Source organism: Myotis nattereri, assembly GCF_964212035.1.
Source record: "Myotis nattereri genome assembly, chromosome: 17".
Lineage (NCBI taxonomy): Eukaryota > Metazoa > Chordata > Mammalia > Chiroptera > Vespertilionidae > Myotis > Myotis nattereri.
The window spans coordinates 40043294-40060993 of record NC_138092.1 but is presented as its reverse complement, the minus strand read 5'-3'; the positions used below and the strand labels follow the sequence as shown (position 1 = coordinate 40060993).

Here is a 17700-nt window from a genome sequence, read left to right as displayed (position 1 = left end):
GAGGAACATTTCTGAGAGCTGTTTAACAGGGTGAATAATTAATCGGTGGAGGTTAGAGAAGAGGAGACTCTAAGGTGACTTCAGATTTCTGGCTTGGTAAGGGTAAATGAGCTACTCGTAGTGGCAAAATGATAAGACTTAATGCCAACTCTGTTTATTTTGCTAGGTAATGAGGTGTTCTGGATGATTAAATTTCCCAAATACCTGAAATTCAACCTGTTTGGTGCTAAAATATGTTATTTTTAAGGAAAGTCATATTGCATTGCTACTTTAAAGAATATACCATAGTCTAATAGAAATAGACTATAATAAAAAACAAAAGTAATTATCTTCCTTCTCTCCAGAAAATGATCTTCACTTTCTGTTGTTGCTTTTGGTTTATTAGCATCATTGCTGACTGTTAATGCTTGAAGGCAACGGGGTCTTGAGTATATGGAAGGAGAATACAACTAACCAACTTGGAAGTTTTTGACTACTGGAGGCTTACTGTGGGAGCTCACACATTTTTCATCAGGAAAATACTATTTTTGTAAACGTGAAACTAAGTCAAAAGTGTCCTCTAATCCTTAGTATTTATTTCTGTATCAAATATCAAACGAGCATCATTTGAATTTCATTTTTAACATATGGTCATTTGTAATAAATTCCCTTTATCATCTTATCTCATATTTTTTAAATTCTTTTTCTCCAAATGTACTCTGCCCAGCCTTCTGATTTTGGAGTTCTTTATTCAGCTCTCCCTTACTCTTCTCACTCTTCTCTGACTTCAGCCATCCTAAGCAGCTGGTCCCAGGTCTACAGCTCTGAGTATAAGCTCTCCCTTCTCATGTTTAATTTCACTCCCTTCTTGAACATCTCTACTTAAATAACTCCAGACATCTCAAGCATAACACATCTAAACTCAATCTTTTCCAATTACAAAATAAGGAGATATTTTTTTCACTGCTTGCGTTAAAATTCTTCTGTTTTCCACACTCTAAATGCAGTTTTTCAGATCCTTTAGCAGTCACTCTGCTCTTACCTTACTATCAGTGCTAATCCTAGTTCTTTTCACCCCTACCCATCCTTTTACAGTGCCATTAGATTTCTTTGAAGTCACAATTACCTCATTGGTTTTTATATATACTAGTACACACGGAACCACCTTCCTCAGTAAAACCTCTAATGGTTCATTATTTCCTGTCAGGTCTACATACTCTTTAACTTAGGTCCATTCATGGTCAAGTCTGAATTTAATCATTTTAGCTATACATTACCTTCATGCATTCTATTATACAGTAACTAGAGCAGTGATGGCGAACCTTTTGAGTTCAGTGTGTCAGCATTTTGAAAAACCCTAACTTAACTCTGGTGCTGTGTCACATATAGAAATTTTTTTGATATTTGCAACCATAGTAAACAAAGATTTATATTTTTGATATTTATTTTATATATTTAAATGCCATTTAACAAAGAAAAATCAACCAAAAAAATGAGTTCGCGTGTCACCTGACACGGGTGTCAGAGGTTCGCCATCACTGAACTAGAGGCCCGGTGCATGAAATTTGTGCACTCACGGGGGTCCCTCAGCCTGGCCTGTGCCCTCTCGCAGTCCGGGAACCCTTGGGGGATATCTTGACTGCTCGCCACGGGGAGCGGGCCTAAGCCGGCAGTCAGACATCCTTAGCGCTGCAATGGAGGCAAGAGTGCTACCACTGCAGTGCTCACCAGCCATGAGCCCAGCTCAGAGCTTCTGTCTGAGCAGCACTTCCCCTGTGAGAGCGCACTGACCATGAGGGGGCAGCTCCTGCATTGAGCTACTGCCCCCTGGTGATCAGTGTGCGTCATAGAGACTGGTTGTTCTACCGTTTGGTTGATTTGCCTTTTATTACATAGGATATTTATACTATACTTTGTAATGTAACATCCATCCTCATTTTTTTTGTAATAGCTCTTAATGAAGAGGTTAGAGGGAGATGGGTTCATCCTCACTTTATAAGTGAAGAAATTGAAACTTATATAAGTAAAATGTCTTGTTCATGGTTTAAAAGCTAGCTAGTAGAATAGTCACGACTCAAACCCAAGTTACTTCTCTGTTGACAGCCAATTAGGAGTGAGTACCAGCATGGGAAAAAAATGCCTATTTATCCATTCAGTAATGTTACCTCTGGAGGAGAAAGATCATTTGTAGAATGATACCTTTGTAAGCTCCAGGGTACTTGTTCCCAAACTTTTGGAATAATACGAGGATTCTGTTTTTAACATCAATTCATCCTTTAGTCTCTCCCATGTCGTAGAAGTTGCATATCCTAATATCCAGTATTGAGAACATGACAGAGCTACTCTGAGTCCAGTAATAGTTAAATATTATTTTTAATCACATCATCTTTATGGTTATAATGTAATTATAATGGGTCTAAACAATAAACGCTTGATATGCATATAGATTTAAAGATGTTTGTCATAACAGACTTTGTAGAAGCCCATTGCTCTGAGGTAGTAAATTTCTTCATTCAAAGCAAAGATTATATTGGATGAGACCTGGCAGCACTGGCACTGGTTGGCTAGTCATTCAATCTCCTGTGCAATGAACAACGCTAAATTGACCACTATTTACAAGAGTAGAATTTGGGGAAATAGCACTAGAATAGACCAATCTCATTGTGAAATTATTACTTTTGTATCTGTGAGTGAGATCTTTAAGACCATACATAAACATGATAGTGTGCTGTGTTTTTTCCCCTACTAGTTATAATTTATCTCACATTATTTCACTTTATAGTGAAAAGGCTACCTATCTAAAATAATGGTGTTTTGCCTGGCCATTTGCTTTAAAGAAAATAATGACAAAAAACTTCCAGTTAATATGAGAGCCAAGATGAGACACCTTTTCATCACTGGTTTCTACGAATGTGCATTTACGACCAGCCATACAGAAAATAAAATATTTTTGTATATACTACTTTTCTATATTAGCATGCAGGTAAATGACTAATTTAACTTGTATTGAGCATGAATTGTGTGCCAAATACTCTTCTGTGTACTTCAGAGATGGGAGTACAGAAATTAAAAAGCATTGGTCCTGCCTTATAATCTGTTTAATATTTGGACAGGTAGACATTTATTCATTAATTTGGTAAGTATTTATATAGCACATAGCATAGGACAGATCCTGGACTAGGTATTGGTGATTCAGTGGTAAACAAAACTATAGGAGAAAAAAAAACCCTGCTTACATGTAGTTTGTATGCTTGTGGAAAGAGGCAGACAGTAAGTAAAATACATATAGTATGGAAAACAGTGGGTGGGGGAACAGAAAAGAGGAATGAGGGTGTTGTAGTTTTGAAAGAGTGATTAGGGAAGATTTCACTGAAAAGGTGGCATCGGAGCAGAGATCTGAAAGAGATGAGTTAGTGAACCATGTGACAGAGGTGAGGGGAAGAGCAGGTGACTTCAGTGCTCCTGTAGTGGTCCCTAGAGTGCTATGTAAACAAGGGGGGAAGTGTAGGGCATAGGGCAGAGGTAATTTGGGCTGATAGGACATTTAAAGCCCATGGTAAGAATTTTGACTTTTACTCTGAATGAAATGGAAAACCTTCGAAGATTTTTTTTAAAATATATTTTATTGATTTTTTACAGAGAGGAAGGGAGAGAGATAGAGTTAGAAACATCGATGGGAGAGAAACATCGATCAGCTGCCTCCTGCACATCTCCTATTGGGGATGTGCCCGCAACCCAGGTACATGCCCTTGACTGGAATCGAACCTGGGACCCTTCAGTCCACAGGCCGACGCTCTATCCACTGAGCCAAACCGGTTTCGGCACCTTTGAAGATTTTGAGTAGAGAAATGTCAGGATCCTACTTAAAATTAAAAGGTAAAAGCTGGCTGTTACATAGCAAATTGACTATTGGGGACACTGGTGCAGGGATACCAGATAAGCTTTTATTAAATATGTATATTTATTGATTTCAGAGAGGAAGAGAGAGAGAGAGAAACATCAGTGATGAGAGAGAATCATTGATTGGCTGCCTCCTGCATGCCCACTACTGGGGATGGAGCCTGCAACCCAGGTACATGCCCTTGACCAAAATTGGAATCGAACGTGGACCTTTCAGTCCGCACGCTGATGTTCTATCCACTGAACCAAACTAGCTAGGGCCAGATAAGCTATTGAAGTAATTCAGGAAGGGTAGCAGTGGAGGTCATGGAAGGTGCCATATTTTGTACTTATTTATTTTATTTTTAAATATATTTTTATTGATTTCAGAGAGGGAGGGAGAGAGATAGAGATTAAGAGAGGGTGCCGGGACCGGTTTGGCTCAGTGGATAGAGCGTCGGCCTGCGGACTGAAGGGTCCCGGGTTCGATTCCGGTCAGGGGCATGTACCTTGGTTGCGGGCACGTCTCCAGTGGGGGGTGTGCAGGAGGCAGCTGATCGATGTTTCTCTCTCATCGATGTTTCTAGCTCTCTATCTCTCTCCTTTCCTCTCTGTAAAAAATCAATTAAAAAAAAAAAAAAAGAGAGAGGGGGGGGGAGGGAGGGAGAGAGAGAGAGAGAGAAACCCATCAGTGATTAGGGCAAATCACTGGTCAGCTGCCTACTGCACAGCCCCCACTGGGGATCAAGCCAATAACCTGGGTATGTGCTCTGACCGGGAATCAAACCCTGACCTCTTGGTTCATGGGTCGATGCTCAACCACTCAATATGCATAGTGGCTGGGATATACCTATTTTAAGTATATTTTATTGATTTTTTACAGAGAGGAAGGGAGAGAGATAGAGAGTTAGAAATATCGATGAGAGAGAAACATCGATCAGCTGCCTCCTGCACATCTCCTACCGGGGATGTGCCCGCAACCCAGGTACATGCCCTTGACCGGAATCGAACCTGGGACCTTTCAGTCCGCAGGCTGACGCTTTATCCACTGAGCCAAACCGGTTTTGGCGGATATACCTATTTTAAAAGTTGGTTGAGCTAACAGAATTTGCTGATGGATCAGCTTGGAATGTGAATGAAGGGAAGGAGTCGAGGAGGACTCCACAAGTTTTGGGCTCTGCGACTGGAAGTGTGATTGTATGCTTGGGGGCAAAGAGAAAGCAGTGACTGATTTAGAGTAGAATGTCTTTAGTTGTTTTTAAGCTTTCAATTACTTTTTGTTGAAAAACCTGTTTGCACTGGGACTTAAGGAACAAGAAGGGTTTATTTATGTCAAACGGGCAAGGCATGAGAGAATGTGGCCTCTTCTGAGTTCTGTGAGCTTATGTTGTGGTTTTGTGTGTAGATCCTGGAGGGCTACAACGAGAGATTAAAGTGAATGGATATTTGGGAATCTGCCAGAACAGTAATGTGAAGGAGTTTGAAGTTTATCTCAAAGGACTTGGGAGGTATGGTCAGTCTCCATCAAAACTATGAAGTCTTGCCCTAACCGGTTTGGCTCAGTGGATAGAGCATCAGCCTGTGGACTCAAGGGTCCCAGGTTCGATTCTGGTCAAGGGCATGTACCTTGGTTGCGGGCACATCCCCAGTAGGGAGTGTGCAGGAGGCAGCTGATTGATGTTTCACTCTCATCGATGTTTCTAACTCTCTATCCCTCTCCCTTCCTCTCTGTAAAAAATCAATAAAATATATATTTTTTAAAAACACCAAAAAAACCCCAACAAAAAAAACTATGAAGTCATCAAGCTTATGTCTTTACTATTTTGCTTCTTTTTCTTTCTACCTCCTCCTTCACATTCACAACTCTCCCTTCCTGAAAATATTCACTATCTTAGACCCCATTCACCTGTCAGAGCATCCTAGTTGTTTTATGTTTGTTTGTTTGTTTGTTTGTTTATTTCAGAGAGGAAGGGAGAGGGAGAGAGAGATTGAAACAAAAATGAGAGAGATTCATTGATTGGCTGCCTCCTGTACACCTCCTACTGGGGATCAAGTTCGCAACCCGGGTATGTGCCCTTCATCGGAATCGAACCCGAGACCCTTCAGTCCGCAGGCTGACACTCTATCCACTGAGCTAGGGCAGAGCATCCTGTTTGAATAAAACAGATCTGAAGCACACCTATATTAGGTTGTAAATGTCCCAGTTATAGTTGTTTTTAAGCTTTCAAATAATTTTTGTTGGAGAAATGTTAGGCATTTTAGAAATAGGAGGGGAATATTTTTTTAGGAGGAAGAGGACACTTTAGTTTTGAAACCATATTGATGCTAAGAGCAGTGCTGAAAATATACTTGCCTTGACTACAAAGCTTTCGAAACATTGGGGCAAAAGAGTAGTCATTTCTCCCTCACCCTTATTCCCCTCCTTTGCATGCCCTGAACATAGACCTTTCATTTAGTTGCTGAGAACTCCCTAATGTAGAGATCCCAAACCTGTCTTCATAGTGTCCTCGTCCTGTTATCTGTGCTCCAATTCTCCTTGCTCTGTCATATGATGGCAGGTAAGCTTTCCAAAGTCTTAATAACAATTTCTATTGCCTTAAATGGTCTAGCTAGCACCTAGGATACCTGACAATGAACCCGGTTCATTCAAGCGTTGGAAGTAAAGCGGAGGGAAGGCACAGGAAAGACAGGTAGGCTAGAAGATCACAGGGCACAAAGGAGAGAATGGTTACCGTCCACGGGAACCCAATCTTAGTTTAATTATTGCCAGAAATTTTGTCTTTGCAGTACAGGTGTAGCTGTATGGTCATGGTAATTATGAAAGACCGGGAAAACGGTTAATACTGATGCTGCCAATTCATAGTAGATGACCAAGGGGAGGAATTGAGTTGAAAACTATGTTAAAATCTAACCCCCAGTCACTTTTGTCAAAGATTCACCATTTACACTAGACTACCTATAATCATATATTATTCATAATTAGATACCAATTTAGTTTATTACAGTAAATTATCTGCTTGTGTGTTCAGTTTTATGGTTACACATTATTTCATCTACTTGAGTTTTCATCAGGAAAAAAGTATTCTCTCGCATTGTCCCTGGAGAAATCTTGGTATCCATATTATCAATTGGCTTTTATAATTATAGCCTGTTTTCTACTACTCATTCTATATATGCTGTGTTTTGACCTAACCTAACACCAGATTAGGTATCTGACTTTATAATTACTTCTAGCGCACCAGTCTGAACATAGTAGTATGCCTTCCTGTGGTAAGACCTCAGTATTGTACGGTTGAGCTTGATGCTTGGAAATCTTATATATGAGTACCATTAATTTCATATTAGGAACAGCTGAGCTCAAGCATTTATTTTTGTCACTATTGGTGGCTTTCAGTTTACATTTTAGTAGTTTTTTATGACCGTACATTCAGTGGATGTGTAATATGCACACATAAAATTATATGGATCCTGAGCACAGTTCTCAGATCGCACCTGCTCTTGAAAATGAGCCACATTGATAGGGAGATGTTTGGAAGTTTAGAGACATCGGAGGACTGCTTCTAATGCAGACTGAGAACTTCAGGTGTGGTTCATATGCATTAGGTCTATATGACTAGTTTGTATCTGAATAAATTATTTTAAAAATAAATAAATTAGCAACATTCTTACTTACTCCCTTTGTTTCAAATTCATTTATATTCAGTTGTCTTGCCAGATTTGTTTTAGATAGTTTTATCAGCTACTTGGGACTACAAATAAAAAGTTTTGAACTCTGAAAATAGCTTAATTATCTCTTAAGGTTAGAACTTACTTTGCTGCATTAAAATAACTGAAATGTACATTTCCTCCTTTGGCTTCTACTGGTGTTAAGTAAATGAGGATGATTAAGAGAGTGATCTTGAAGAAATTCAGCCTTGGGTACTCTCCCAATCCCAGGCAGAGGACCAGAATAGCAAAGTTTACATTAAAACAGCCTGTGGAAACTACTAACCAGCTTTTTACATGATAAACTCTTGAAAAGTGTTTTCTTTTATTTTAGCAATCCATCTATGGCACGTAAACTCAGCCTTTCCATGTTTAGACATGAAACTTCTAAAATTCTGTATCTGTCAGGTTAGGCCTTAGGGGTTACCTGTACTATGTACAACTAAGTTATTCCCCTGTTTTTATGGTTGCTAAAAGTTTTGGACTGTCTACATTTGCCCTGCATGCAGCATGTTAAAAAGCCCCGTTTTATTTGTTTGTTTTTTAAGGGTTACTGAGATCTGATTTTTAGTTCAGTCCCCTCATACTTCAGAGCTGATCTCTTGATTTCTGGCTCTTCTCTACTTACAGACTGTGCTGCCTCTGCTGCAGGTGTACACTGCTGCCCCCCCATTTCCTCTCGCTTCTCCTTGTTTCCTTTTGGTCCCTGCATATTTCTTGGCTTCCAGGCCAAGTGATTTAGTATGCCATCATTTCTACCCAAGAATACTGCTTTCCTTCTGCTCTGTGAATTGGCTAGTCAGAGTATACAGTGTTGACCATTGTATTTGTCTGTGTGTATTTTCCTTGATGGTTGCTGATGATACATTGGTTCTTTTTTGCCAAAGAAGATAACTTGGTGGTTCTTCATTTTTTGGCAATTTCAAAGCACTGTTCTACTTGATTTCTTAAAAAAGTTGTTCCTGAAAAATATCCTGTAAAAAAATAATTGTTGTGGTCAGAGAATAAGCTCTTGGGCATTGCTTGCATTCTTAATAAATATATCCTACTGGTCCAATGGTATTTTCTGGCAAAAGGAATACCCCAAAGCAGATGCATATTCTGTGAGATTCGTTAACACCCACTGTAGGCATCTACCACAGGTTGTGGGAATATCAAATGCGTGTAATAATAAACTATAATTTGTTCTGGTAAAAAATAAAATTTAATTTAAAAATTAAATTAAAATAGCCTGTGGAAATGAGGATAAATTCAAGAATTGCAAGACCATGTAAGCAGTCATTTCCTTTTGCAGAGCAGTACTTTCTTTAAGCAAGAAGTCATGAAAAAGGCATTAGCATGGGCAGATATATTTGAGGTAAATGGTATACTTCTAACCCAGCCGGGCCAGTCTTTCAGGGGTTTTCTGCATGGGCAAGGAAAGTAACTTGATGTCTCTTATTTCAAAATTCTACTTTTATTTTTCAGCTTTTAGCTCTCTTTAGTGTGAATGGAGGGTGGATGGCCAGATTTTAAAGAGAGAAAAAAAAAAGAAGAAGAATGTTTGAAAAGTCATTCCTTTGAGAAAAAAAATCTTTTTGCTGTCTTATATTAGCTTTAGCCAAGGAAATGAGTCCCATATGTTAGTAGTGTGTTTAAAATATTAGAGAACTCCTACTTGTATGAAAGAATGCTTTGTTAAATATAAGTATTTGTGAGATTGTAATAAAATTAGATTTGTAGCTAGCTGTGTAAAAATAAAAGCAAAAGCCTAGCTTATGGTAATTTTCCACAACGTATCCTATATTAAATTATGACATACTTTACACTGGCCACATTTATTTCACTGGCTCTTTTCTTTCTAAAGGGAAGGAAAGGTATGCCTAGAACAATGTATGCTTCGTCAGTTTCTGTCATAAGTTAAGGTAAAGTTTCTTTTTACTAAGATTCTGCTATATTCAAGAGTGAGGCAGTTTGCAGGACTGAGAAAAATACTGTAAGTCTTGTTTGGAAACTACTGGTTTATATTTGATGAGCTTTATAATAATCCCACTATACCTACTGATTCAAAATCTATGAAAGTGGGGTCCTTGAATTTGTATTTTTAGCCACAACTTCAGGTAATTTTTTTAAAGGCCAGGTTGGGGAATTAGGAATGAATACTAAACAACAGAATAAAAATGGTACATTTTATTGCAAAATAAAATTCAGTTAAAGATTGGTGAATTAACTTCCATGTTAAAATAAGTAATTTAATATGAAGTAACAAACATTCTTAAAAATAACTTTTATTGTCTTTGACCTACTTTGGGCTATGCTTATAAATTCCTCAGGATACATGGATCTACTCTCCTTCCTTTTCAGATGCTTAGGTAGATATGTATAAGAAACACTACTATTAGGATATTTGTTGAATTATTAGGGCAAAGGAAGGAAATAATAGGTTTATTACCTTTCAAAATAGTGTAGAAGCAAGATGGAGAAAGGAAAAACTATTATAAGAATTGAGTAAAAGAAAAGGCAGAGAAAAACAGCAAGTAATTGAGAGTCTCATTCAACCCCCCCCCCCCCCAGATTTGTGTTTTTTATTTTGGTCTAGGCGCATAGTTATTTACTGACTAATAAGTAGTAATTTGTGCCCATCATAATGGATGTGTAAGTTTAGAGGAGGTGGAATATGTTGCAGTCATTTCCTTCTGCATAGAGCACCTGAGGTGGTAGCATTGTTACAGGTGGAAGGAGTGTTCCTCCAAACTATAACTCATATTGTCTCAAAATTGAATACTTTCTGTTCAGAATTTTATTGTATTTGATTTCTATACAAATCAAATGCAGAGAGCAGTGAATAGAATTTGAAAAACCATTCTTAAAAATCGAGAGTTGACTTTTACTAGTCTAAAATTACATGGTAATTTGAAAATATTTATAGGGGATTTGAAAAATAACTGAAATATAAAATAGATAATTTGGGGTTCCCCTCCCCCGATGATATGGGCATTCATACAGTGAAACCAGTATTTACTGAATTCATGAGAATAAAAAAGCAGTTATTTAACTTGTTCCTGGCACTGTTTTTGTTTATTTTTAATTTGGTTTTAAAAATACTAAGATATGTGGGGATTTCTTTTTTTTTTGTCATACAGAATATTTGCATGTTAATGGAATTTTATTCTTTCTTAGGTCATGTTTACTGGTGAAAATATTCCCGTTCATCCTCATGTTTATAGCAATGGTCATATCTGTTTATCCATTCTAACAGAAGACTGGTCCCCAGCGCTCTCAGTCCAATCAGTTTGTCTTAGCATTATTAGCATGCTTTCCAGCTGCAAAGAAAAGGTAGGACTTTTCAGAATTATTCCAGGTAATGTCTCTTCTTTCAGTTTAGGTAGAGAAACTATTTTCATACACGTTTTATTTGAAGGAAGGACTTAATGTTTTTTATTATAAAGTTATAGGGAATGCGTGTTTTGATAATCTTTCATCCCAAATAGAAGTTAGACATTGTTTTATATTTCTTAAACAGAAAATACCTGCAGATGTTCTAAACAGTCTGGATTTTATCTCTAAAAACATGCACGAGGCAAAAGTGTACAAGAAATTCTTGTTTCTAGATTTCAGAGTGAAAAGCCCCAAGAACAAGCATCATAAGGGAGTTCCCTACTCCTCTTTCTTCCCTGTGCTGGCTCTCACCCTATAGCCTCTTTCAGGGCATTTCCCAGGAACCGGGGCTTTGCTATCATAATGATTAGGTTGAAGGCGGCAGACTAGATTATCAGGAGAATTTTTAGGACTTTTCCTCTTACTCTCCTTTACAAATCCACAGGTTCTTTGTCTGATGCAGAGGAGAATAAGACCAAAAACAAAAGTCACATGAGTTAATATTTAGGATATCTTTTCAAAGACCCTAAATCCTCTGCACTTCTGGTCCCCTTGTCACTCCCACTTGAGGATTAGTGCGGCACAATATTCATAGAGTGCTACGTTTTTAAAGCCTTACTTCCCCATGGGGCTTTCCTTTGTATTCTGTTTACAGAAGAAACAAACTTCTCCTTGAGATTAGAGAGCTGAGAGGTTATTTACTTTTCTGTTTCCAAATTGAACTGACTGTCATGTTTATTAAATTGGTATTTAGAGAACTTTTAAGATAGGACTTTATTTTAATTTTTTTTATCCTCACCCAAAGATACTTGTCCATTGATTTTTAGAGATAGAGTGGAAGAGAGAGGGAAAGACAGAGAGAAATATCGATGTGAGAGAAACACATCAATTAGTTGCCTCCTGCATGCTCCCTGACCACGGCCCAAGCAGGGGAGGAGCCTGTAACCGAGGTACATGCCCTTGACCAGAATCGAACCCAGGACCCTTTGGTCCACAGGCCAACGCTCTATCCACTGAGCCAAACTGGCTAGCAGAGTACTCTATTTTTAAACAGTGGGTTATCTCGACTCAAGCACTTTAAGCCACTGTTTGCAAAGTAAGCTTCTTGGGATGTTAGTTCCATAACAAGTTTCTTGGTGTTAGGTTTAAAAAGAAAAAAAAAAGGGTTTGTTCAACTGGGCATGGTAAATAATGGGTTAGATTGTGTTTTTTTCAAATTATAGCATTAAGAGCCCTTAAAATGCACTTTTATATACTATATAAGAAAGGAAATTAACTGGGGCATTTAAACTTGTGACACACCATTAGTTAAGACATGTATCTCCATTCAAGAATATTAAACTGCAAGAAAAATGTACATCTTAGAAGAGATAAATAGAGTACATATGTTAGTATCGCTTTTTAACTTGAGTTTCCTCTTTGCTCTTTTCTAAGCTCCATTTTAATACTACATTTGAGCTTTAGTAAACCCCAAGGGCTTTGGAAATAAGTCTTACTCCTTTATTACTTCCATATTTTCTTCCCCAGGACACATACCAGTTTTAAGCTTTTAGTAGAACAGAGCAGTTTGCTATGACTAGGGTTTCTATGTCCCTGCTAATGTTTAATATCTATAGATAGGTGAGGCAGTAACAGGATTGAATAAGGAAAGCTAAGAGGTGAATACTAGTGATACCTGACATAGCTCTTGCATATACCTGATGATTAACTTTTGTTTACATTTAAATTTATTGATTTACTATTAAAAACTAGAAAATTACTATATTCTCTGTCTCCTTCATCTTTTTCTAAGCTTCACCATTCCCCTCATATTTAGTTGTTTCCTACCATTTCTTCGATATTTCGTATATAAGACTAGCCATTCCATTTGAATTATTGATAAGCTATATTATATTGTATAAACTATAATGTATTCAACAAAGATGGTACTCTGGAAGTCAGCATCTGGCAGCATTAACTCTGTGAAATATAATGAAATTCAGCAAACATTTATTAGGTACCTACTCTATGCTATTTTTACTGTGCTAAGTAGTAGATTACAAATTGGAAACTTGCTTTGTCATTGAGGTGCTCTCGCTTCAAATAAGCTTTAAAAAGTCTTTTAAATATTCACCGAAAACTCTTCTAGTAAAGCAGGTGAATGGTATTCTGTGGTGGACATGGTTGTATGAGTTTCACTTTATTAGTTGACTCTTTTTTAATGCAAATTTTAATTTTTATTATAGGCTTTTGAGAATTTAGATTTAGTTACAATTGTTGTGTTCCAGATTCCCTTTTCATAGTCAAGAATGATTTCCTAAACTGAAGGTATTTACTAGTAAATCTGTTATGTCAGTAGGTGTTAGTAGATTTGAGACCAGGGGTTTTTTAGTAATCTACCCTTTATTCTCAGTGCCCTTATAATATATATAGTCCAAACTTCCCAGCCTGTGTCCCTATTCTAAAACAATTTGGTAATCCATCTTTATATATAGTTTATTTTTTCTAAGAACACAATTTCCTTGGGCACTTACCAGTTAGGTTATATTTTTGACTTAAGCAAATAGAATAAGTTTTTTTTTTTAAATTGGGTTTTAGTAAATATACATAAAAGTAGTTTGTGAAATTATTTGCCATAGTAGTAGCAATTTATTCCATATGAGCACTGGTTATGACTTTGCAGGACAAGCAACAGCAGATCATCTAGTCTTTGAAGTAGTCAGGCATCTAATGTCATAATTTTTCAGGAATTTCCTCAGACAGTATTAACAGGGTAACCTTGGGATAGTTGTACATCTTATGCTCTACTCTTCCCTTTTGTTAAATTAATATTAACAAATAGGGGCATTATGAGGCTCGACTAAGATTAGAGTCGTATATGTGAGTTTTAGATGAGGTGCCTGTTTTCCTTCCTGCTGTCTCTAGGTAGTCCTGTTCTCCATTGAATTGTGCTTGAGCCTATCCTATTAGCTACAAACCTACCCTCCATGACTTTAGTACAGGTTTGACCTGTTTCCAAATCTTTAGTGTCACCTATTCCTTGTACTTGATCAATATACAACAGTTTTCAGGACAGCTCTTTTCTATAATCTATCTTCAGTGTTGGCATCACTGTTTCTGATGTACTAGTATATCCCTTGCAAAGCTGCCATCTGTTTGTAGTATGGTTCCAGTAAGGCATATATATGTACAGCAGAAATGCCAATATATCTTTTCCCCTTTTTTCTCATATTATTTGGAAACTGAGTCCTATGGTCTGTCCTTGGTGATCTTACAGAAAAGTAAATTCCTTTGTTGAGATGTATAAGTTGCATTAGTTTTCTCAGACAAACCTAATTGGGTAGACTTTTTTGTTTTAATTACCTCACAAAAGTAATTATTAACTTATTTCTAGGGAGACAAGATAAATGAAACCAGAATTTCTTACAACCTAATGATGCCACTACTAGTTGATATTCATTCTCTAGTAATCCCACAGGAGCCTAACTCAAGCTACACCACACACTTCTAGTTTTTTAAAAGCAATTTTAGTGTCAAATGTCTACAGTCCCTAGGGTTTCTTTCATTTATGCCATCAGTAGTTATATTCTTTTTTTATGCATTCTATAATAGTTTTGCTAAAGCTTTTATTAAATCTGTCTTTCCCTTATGCTTTTCTATTTTACAACTTCTTATCTATTTAAACGCTTTTTTGTTTCAGAGACGACCACCAGATAATTCTTTTTATGTTCGAACATGTAACAAGAATCCAAAGAAAACAAAATGGTGGTATCATGGTAAGCAGTTTTATTTTAGAATAATAACTTTTTAGCATTTTGATTTGAAAAATTATATATCTTTTTGCTTGAAAAAAAGAAGGGAATATAATTAATGTTGAATTTTTTATAATATGGAGAAAAATTTTTAAAAATACTTTAAGATATTTTATGGGCAAGTTATACTAGCTTCTTAATGGGGCACATAAAATTATAACCATCATACAAGTAAAATCTAAAATTGCTTTAACATTTTGAAACTACCATTATATTACAAAAAAAGAAGTCCTTAATAATGTTTAGATCAAATTAGAGCTAGTTGTTGGGAAACCTGATGTTTGAAATAGAGGTTTTGATGCCTGTGTACTCCTTCAGTTTTGGTGCTGTTCTCTGGGAGGGGGAGCCACATTGTTAGAGCTGACCCATCAAATTAAAGAAAGTGCTTCCTCCTCTAATAGTTATTCCTCAAAAAATGTGAAGTTATGTATACAGTACTCTCTATAATTTTACATTTCTGTTCTTGTGGGGAGGGTGATGGTAGCTTTTATAATTGAAAGCTGCTGGCATCTTTTCTAAACTGACCTTACTGCTTTGCCAGAAATGCTTAAAATTAAAGACAAAAAATTGATATTCTCAATATACTTTTTGAAGCAAGTGAACAAAACACACCCCCTGTGACACCCTATATAATAAAAGAGAAACATGCAAATTAACTGCCCATCTGCTATGCTCAAGCCACACCCACCAGCCAATCAGGAGTGAGTATGCAAATTAACCCAACTAAGATGGCGGAGGCCACAGAGCTGGAGTGAGCAGGAGGCTTGGTTTGCACCTGGCGATGGAGGAAGCCAAGCTTCCCGCCTGCCCTGGCCAGCCCTCCGCTCCGCTCAAGGCTACAAAGTTTCAATTATAAAAGATAAATAAATCCCAGAAAAAAGAAAAAAAGGAGAGGCTGGTAGCTTGGATAGCTGGGGGGCTTGGCCAGTCTGCAAACAGCCATCAGCCCTTCACCCAAGCTGGCCAGGCACCCCAGCGGGACCCCCATCCTGATCCGGGACACCCTTTAGAGCAAACCAGCCGGCCCCCACCCCGTGCATCAGGCCTCTATCCTATATAATAAAAGGGTAATATGCAAATTGACCCTAACAGCAGAGCGACTGAGAATGACTGGTCACTGTGACACACACTGACCACCCGGGGACAGACGCTCAATGCAGGTGCTGTCCCCTGGTGGTCAGTGCGCTCCCACGGGGAGCTCTGCTCAGCCACAAGCCAGGCTGATGGCTACCAGCACAGCAGTGGTGACGGGAGCCTCTCCCGCCTCCTCAGCAGCGCTAAGGATGTCCAACTGCAGCTTAGGCCTGCTCCCCTCTGGCAAGTGGACATCCCCCGAGGGCTCCCGGGCTGCCAGAGTGATGTCTGACTGCCAGCAGGTGGACATCCCCCAAGGGGTCCCAGACTGTGAGAGGGCACAGGCCGGGCTGAGGGGACCCCCCCCCCCCGAGTGCACAAATTTTTGTGCACCGGGCCTCTAGTTATATACATAAGAGTGTTTCCTTTGTTTTGATTTTTGTTTTAATGTTATCTAATAAGAATTAGAACTGACAAAACTATTGAAAAGGAATGGAGCCTTTCCCCCTTATCTTTCTATCCAATATGAAACCTGTTACCTCAATTAATTTGAGTCTATTAAAAACTTACAAAAAAATCTGACAATTTCATTTGTCAATTATACCTCAATAAATCTGGAAACAACAACAGAAGCAACAAAAACAAAAGAAGTAATGAAACCGTGTTGCAATTCAGGACCTCTGACTCCATAAACAATTTTCCTTACTACTGTTTCCTTTTCATTCTTTAAAAAAATTTTTTAAATTATAGGTGTTCTCAAGGGGACATATGTAATGCTTTTAAACAATAAAGATTTAAAAAATAATAAATAATAGGAGTTCTCAAGGTGTTGAAATAAAAGATGACTGGAGTCAGTACAATAGCACTATTCCAGCAGGTACAGTTTAGGAAGCACAATGAAAGAAGAGCCACAGAAAAAAGGAATATTTGGGGTAATGTTAATGAGAAATACATATAGAGACTTAGAAGAAAAAAAATAATAAAACTGTTAAGAGCTGTGAGAAAATATTTTAACGAGAAACCAGTATTATTATTATTTTTTTTTTAAATATATATTTTATTGATTTTTTGCAGAGAGGAAGGGAGAGAGATAGTTAGAAACATCGATGAGAGAGAAACATCGATCAGTTGCCTCCTGCACACCCTCTACTGGGGATGTGCCCACAACCAAGGTACATGCCCTTGACTGGAATCGAACCCGGGACCCTTCAGTCTGCAGGCCGACGCTCTATCCACTGAGCCAAACTGGTTTCGGCCCAGTATTATTTTTAAAATGTAATTTTTTATGAGTTTATTTGAACCAAACTGATGACATGACATGTTGGAGAGCAAGGTCTCAAATGCTTTCCCCAAAAATGTGTATTCTTGAAAAATTATAGGTTTAATGTAATTCAGTAAAAATGCAATGGAATGATAGGGTGAGTGTTTTAAAAGGTTTGGGAAAAAATGACAGGTGAAAAAATCAGTTTGAACTTTCAACTAAAAGATAATGAAGGAAAATTAGTCTACCATACACCAAAACATATTAATGTAATAATAGACATTGCAATACAGTTAGACTTTTCTAGGTCTTTTTGTATATAAGATTTGTAAATATGGTAAACTAGAGGCCTGGTGCACAAAATTTGTGCACTCGAGTGGTGGTGGGGGGTGTCCCTCAGCCCAGCCTGCGCCCTCTCGCAGTCAGGGAGCCCTCGGGGGATGTCAAACTGCCACGGAGGCAGGAGAGGCTCCCACCACTGCCACTGCGCTTGCCAGCCATGAGCCTGGCCAGGGCTTCTGGCTGAGCGGCACTCCCCCTGTCAGAGCACACTGACCACCAGGAGGTAGCCCCTCCCTTGAGTGTCTGCCCCCTGGTGGTCAGTGCACATCATAGCGACCGGTTGTTCTGCTGTTCGGTCGATTTGCATATTAG

General features: G+C 38.1%; 1 protein-coding gene across 2 annotated transcripts in view; it reads left to right on the top strand.

Moving 5' to 3' along the window:
- Positions 1-17700, top strand: part of UBE2W (ubiquitin conjugating enzyme E2 W) — a 59370-nt gene that overhangs the window by 28731 nt on the left and 12939 nt on the right. For both annotated transcript variants that reach the window (XM_081111017.1, XM_081111018.1), the window contains exons 4-5: positions 10723-10878; positions 14600-14675. In XM_081111017.1, the coding sequence (XP_080967143.1) occupies positions 10723-10878; positions 14600-14675 (232 nt within the window). The remainder of the gene's footprint in view (positions 1-10722; positions 10879-14599; positions 14676-17700) is intronic.